Source organism: Hipposideros armiger, unplaced genomic scaffold, assembly GCF_001890085.2.
Source record: "Hipposideros armiger isolate ML-2016 unplaced genomic scaffold, ASM189008v1 scaffold_75, whole genome shotgun sequence".
Taxonomy (NCBI): domain Eukaryota; kingdom Metazoa; phylum Chordata; class Mammalia; order Chiroptera; family Hipposideridae; genus Hipposideros; species Hipposideros armiger.
The window spans coordinates 409,844-415,664 of NW_017731425.1; the positions used below are offsets into that span (position 1 = coordinate 409,844).

Sequence of the window (5,821 nt, forward strand, 5' to 3'; positions counted from 1 at the left end):
AGGGCAGTGTCACTGGCCCTCATATGTGGGATCCGAACCGGGGCCCTCTGGTGTCCCAAGCCAGTTCTTAACCACCGCGCCACTCGGCTGGCCCACAGGAAAACTTTTGAAGAATATTTGCAGATTTGTACATCTGAAAGAAATTTCTAAATAAAATGTTTAAAAATATTGAAAAATTTTTTTAATGAATGGTAAAGAATATTCTTGGTACAGGGTGACAGAATGTAGCTCAATATGAGAGGTACTTTTTTTTTTATAAAGATTTTGGGGAATTGGGGGAGGGGAACAGACAAGTTGCTGTCCTTTTGTTCTCTGGTCTAGTTGTGGAGGACATCGCTTCACTGGCCCATGTTGGTATTGTGCTCTTCCTGGGTAAGGCAGATCGGTCGCCGGCCTCTCACGGTAGCTTATAGGAGCCCAGTGCAGCTACTGTAGCCTACGCCATCGCCGGTAACTCATGGCAGCCCAGCTCCAGGTCGAGCTGTTGTTCACCATCTTAGCTGTAGAGGGTGCAGTGTCACAGGCCCTAATGTGGGATCCAAACCGGGGTCCTGCTGCTCAGAGCTAGAGTCCCAAGCCAACTTTTAACCAACACGCCACTTGGCCGGCCCGAGAGGTACTTTTTAACAGCAAGACAAATCTAGAGAGGGATTAGGTTGCACGGGGATATCATGTTTATGAAGAGGTTAAGTTGAGTGTCTGTCAGTGAGTGTATCGAAGGGGATTCTAGTTTGGACAAGCGACCTCAGACGTGTTCCTTTCCATCCTGAGATGCTGTGGTTTTTCTAGGAGCCCTTGATTTGCCTTTAGCAGCATGCCACAAAGTTCTTTTCCTTCAACTGTTTCTCATCTCAAACCAGCAAAAGGCCCACAGTTGTGCACTGGCTCAGGTTTGGGGTAAAGTACTCAAAGAGTACTACTACTTACCCACCCCTCTTGTTCCCTCTGGACCAAAATGAGTCAAGGTAAGTGATTTCAAACGGGTTACGGCTCCAATAATAAGAGCTTGCTGTAATTGTGAAAGATGGCAGCCTAGGCTTTCCAGGCATGTGTTGCATGAATTCAATGAATAGAATATAACAAAGTTAAGTTGGCTTGGTGAATTTCCCAGTTCATGGAGAAGAAGTGCACCAATATTTAGAGTTAGACGTCTACGCTTTTCTATACCTTGGGCTCTGATGAAACCTAAACTGGGTTTCTTAAGCATTCATTTCATTCACTCATTTAATCTTAAAGTCACTGTAGGGTTTCTTCTATTGTTTTTGTTATTGTTAAAAGAAAAACAACAAAATACATGTTGTTTTATGAAGCAACTGATTTTTAAATGTTGGGCTTAACTTTTATTTTGCTTTTTTATTAAAATACACATAATGTAAAATATACCATTTTAATCATTTTTAAGTGTACAATTCATTGTTCACATTGTTGTATAACTGTCACCACCATCCATCTTCAGAATTCACTTCCTCTTCCCCAACTGAAACTGTACCATTAAACAATAACTCCCCATTAACCTCTCCCCCAAGCCCCTAACAACCCCATTCTCCTTTCTGTCTGTGAATTTGACTGCTCTAAGTACCTCATATAAGTGGAATCATACAGTCTTTGTCCTTTTGTGACTGCACTAACATTTTTTTTAAAGAGCCACTTAAAAAATTAAAATAAGGGCCGGCCGAGTGGCGCATTGGTTAAGAACTGGCTTGGGATGCCAGAGGGCCCTGGTTCAGATCCCACATATGAGGGCCAGTGACACTGACCTCTGCAGCTAAGATGGTGAGCAGCAGCTTGACCTGGAGCTGGGCTGCCATGAGTCGCCGGCGACGGTGTAGACTGTAGTCCCCTGCTGCAGTGGGTTGCCATAAGCTACCGTGTGTAGCCGGCAGCCAGCGTGAGCGGCCAGCAGCCGCCGTGAGTGGCTGTCCAGACACCGGTGACTGATCTGCCTCGCCCAGTAAGAGCACAATGATGGTGCCAGCTTGGGCCAGTGAAGCAACATCCTCCACAACTAGACTGAAGAACAAAACAACAGCAACTTGTCTGTTCTGCTTCCCCCGATTCCCCAGTGCTGTTCCCATCCCCCAATTCCCCAATTTAAAAAAAAAAAAAAGTATTCCAAACATGAAAGATTTCAATCATAAAAAAGTAAACCAGCACAAAAATGATTCTTGCCTGCCTCATGATTGTGTCAAAAAAGTATAAAAACTTGTAATTTATAATAAACTTTGATCAGGGACACTCTGTTACTAGGGAGGGGCGAAGAAAGGAAGGGAAAGTATCTGAGAACAGGTGCAGTGGAAGGGACAGCTGCATGAGACAGACTGAATGGTGAAAGAATGTATTCAGTTCTAAACTCCACATTTGTAGAGAGGAAAGGCTGAAAACTATTGGGTTGTCAGAAGTCATGACGCATTTTTGCAATGAAAAACAGAAAAAAATACGTCGTGACTTTTCCGATAACCCAGTATGTTGCATGCAAAGGTTACTGGCCAGAATGTGGAAAAGATTGGCCTTATTGAAGAATAAGATATAAAGAGATGTGACATCCTATATAGATGATTTAACTTTGAAAACTCTGTATTGTGCTTACTTTGTTTTTCTTGGTGCTTAGATATAAGCTGTAGGGTGTTTAAGTTTTTATATATTTTGCTCCGCCCCCCAATAGTGGTAGATGTGCTCGTGCTTGGGTTGAATGTGCTGTAATAGGCTTGGTTCCAGGATAGAATACTTTGATCATGCACAACACAGACACAAAAAGTTCTGAATTGTCTGTTAGCTATAACATATGAAGACCCTGTACATTTTTTGACAGATATCTGGACAGGGGATCAAGTAAGGAAGCCCAACGGCTATTGCTCACTTGAAGCATGTAAGAAACTGAAAGATCCATCTAGAAATACAAAAGTTCCTTTATTTTCAGTATTCTTTGCTATGAATGTAATCACAGCTATTTCCACAAATGTTAGGAAGTAGGAAGTCTCTCATTTATTCCGTATCGTGGACCCGTCATTGCATAGTTCATTGTCCAGGCAGTCCCATCTGAAGATGGGGCCATCACTGTCCTCCTTCACTCATCTGCCGCTGCCTCTTCCTCCAGCTCAGGAAGCTCAGGTTTGGAGGAGATCTGTGGGGTCTGGTTATAATCAGGGCTGATTTAAATTTTGAGGTTTCCTTCAGTTCCCAATCTCTGTGACTGCTAGTAAATTTCCATAAGTCATAAAGAAGTCTCAGGGTAATTTGCGTGCATAACCTCAAGTATCTCTGAATCCTCCCTGACCACTGATTTTCTTCACTACAGGAGGACTTACTGATGCCGATGAGCAAAGAACTGTTATGCACCGACCTCCCTGAGGATCGTCTGAGGAGCAAAGGTATTTATTTGTCACAAGTGTTTTCCATTTTCCACTTGTTCACACACTGTTTTAGTTCACAGTTTCCATTTTGCGTTGGGAATGTAACAATTATAGGTCCCTGCCTTACAAGATGGACTCAACTATAGAAATTCTTGATATTTCACATGGACATATTTGAAGAACCCTAGTATTATCAAGCAGTGCCTTATTTTCCACACTAGTTTGCTTCCTGCTTTTCTGTGAGTCCCTGTTGACATTGTGTTGAACCTTCATTGCTGATGTGTCATCTTTTATTTGATTTTATAAAATGAAATTGCCTCTTTGGTAGGGTTAGTGTGATGGAGGAGGAATCCACCCAGTCTGGTTCAGCGCTGTGGCAATACAGCTGTTCTTGTTCTCCTGGGTAGGGATGGGAGAAAGCATTCCCTCCAGGTCACCGTGAGAGTTTTCAAAGCAGTTTCCTTTCCACTATCTTGTTTTGCTCCTCAAAGCACTGGTTGTCTATAGGCCTCTGAGATATTACCTTCAGTTTGGTTGGTTGAGGAGGAAGCTGAGGCCCAAAAAAGAGTGCTGAGCCAGGATTATTATTCTTCTGCCCCAGGCTAAAAATAATCTTAGGTGACTTTAGATAGGAGTATATGTGTATATTATATGACTAAGGTTAACAATATAGAATACTCGGAACATCAACGCAAAATATAGATACAGCAAATATATTTAATAATGTGAACATGTAGTTACTGTGATGATATAACATCAGATTTGACAATGCGTCTTGGCAGCCTGGACAGAGAAAAGGAAGCACAGATCATCCTTCTGAGAAAGGACACTTGACCCAGTTTATCACCCTGCTTCCTGCTGCTGGACATTTTCTCTGTGGCTCAAAGGTTTGGCTGTACAGTGTGGATTAAAGCTCTGAAGTTGAGAAATATCACTTCATACATAAGCATCACCTGCTTCTTGGGGCCTTTTATAAGGGACGCATTTAGTCCCAACCCCGTATCCCCAAAATCTTTTTAGTGGGCCTTTAGTATTGCTGTATGAGTCTTTGGTATATTGGTAAATTATCCCTCACATATTAACCACAAAATTTATTGTCTGTGTTTTAAATTACTTTCATTTTATATATATATGTATATATATATATATATTTTTTTTTTTTCTTTCCTTTTTAAATTGGGGAATTGGGGGAGGAGAACAGCCAAGTTGTTGTCCTTCAATCTTAGTTGTGGAGGGCGCAGCAAGCTCAGCTCCAAGTCCAGTCGCGCCGCTCAGCTCAGGTGCTGTGTTCAATTAGTTGCAGGTGGGCATAGTCACCATCTCATGCAAGAGTCAAACCGGCAACCTTGTTATAAGAGTGCACACTCTATCCCCTGAGCCATCCGGGTGGCAGCTCAGCTCAAGGTGCCAAGTTCAGTTTTTAGTTGCAGGCGGGCGTAGCCCACCATCTTGAACAGGCGACCTTGTTGTTAGAAGCACATGCTCTCACCAGTTGAGCCATCCTGCCACCTGTTGGCAGCTCAGCGGCCACTCAGCTGGAGCGCAGCTCACTGGCCCATGTGGGAATCGAACCAGCGACCCATTTGCTCAGAGCTCACACTTTTGAGCAAGCTCTTAACCAGCTGAGCCACTCGGCCGGCCCTACACTTTGATTTTTGAACTGACCTTTTAAACAAAACCTGAGTTCTTTTCTACCAGGAAATCTGCCTTCTCAGACTTTTCTGGTTATTGTCCCCGAAAAACTGGTCCTCTTTGGACCATGGATAAGATGAGCTCTTTTGAAAAGTATTCTCAGATTAAACGAAGTGTGTCTTCAGATAAACTACTTTGTGTCCCTTTTCTTCCTGTCTTAATACCATTCCTTTTTAATGACTTACACTGATAAAATAAAATGAATTATCCACTGCCCCGTTGCTCTCCACCACCACCACCCCACACCCCAACTCCCAGCCACGTGCAAGGTTCTCTTTTAGATGAGGGTTTTACTAGAGTTTTTTAGCAGCAGTGACCTGATGTCTGACTATGATATCTTCTTCCATTCAGCCCCCCAAGAACCTTTCAAGGTGTCCTGTTATACATTAGGAAACAAGCTCAGCTGTCCAGACTCCCAGCCAGTCATAACATGGCAGAATGGAAGGTTCTATGAAGGCAAGTCTGTGAAAGAATTGAGCCCTGGGAACACACAAGTAGGACATGCCACCGCCATGGATCCAAGTTAAACAGATGCATATGCTCTACTGTAGTTTAGCCAGCATTTCAGTTTGCTTTGCCAAGGTCAAGGTCATGCATCTACTAACTTATCATTTACTAAAGAATTGAGAAGTAAATGACTTTTTTTTTTTTTTAATTGGGGAATTGGGGTTATGGGAACAGCGTTGGGGAATTGGGGAAGGGGAACAGACAAGTTGCTGTCATTTTGTTCTTCAGTCTAGTTGTGGAGGACGTTGCTTCACTGGCCCAAGTTGGCACCA

The 5,821-nt window shown here is 43.0% G+C and overlaps 1 protein-coding gene across 9 annotated transcripts in view; it reads left to right on the forward strand.

Moving 5' to 3' along the window:
• PRR14L (proline rich 14 like) overlaps nucleotides 1-5,821 on the forward strand; it is a 61,651-nt gene that overhangs the window by 16,097 nt on the left and 39,733 nt on the right. For all 9 annotated transcript variants that reach the window (XM_019643147.1, XM_019643151.1, XM_019643152.1 and 6 more), the window contains one exon: nucleotides 3,296-3,368. In XM_019643147.1, the coding sequence (XP_019498692.1) occupies nucleotides 3,296-3,368 (73 nt within the window). The remainder of the gene's footprint in view (nucleotides 1-3,295; nucleotides 3,369-5,821) is intronic.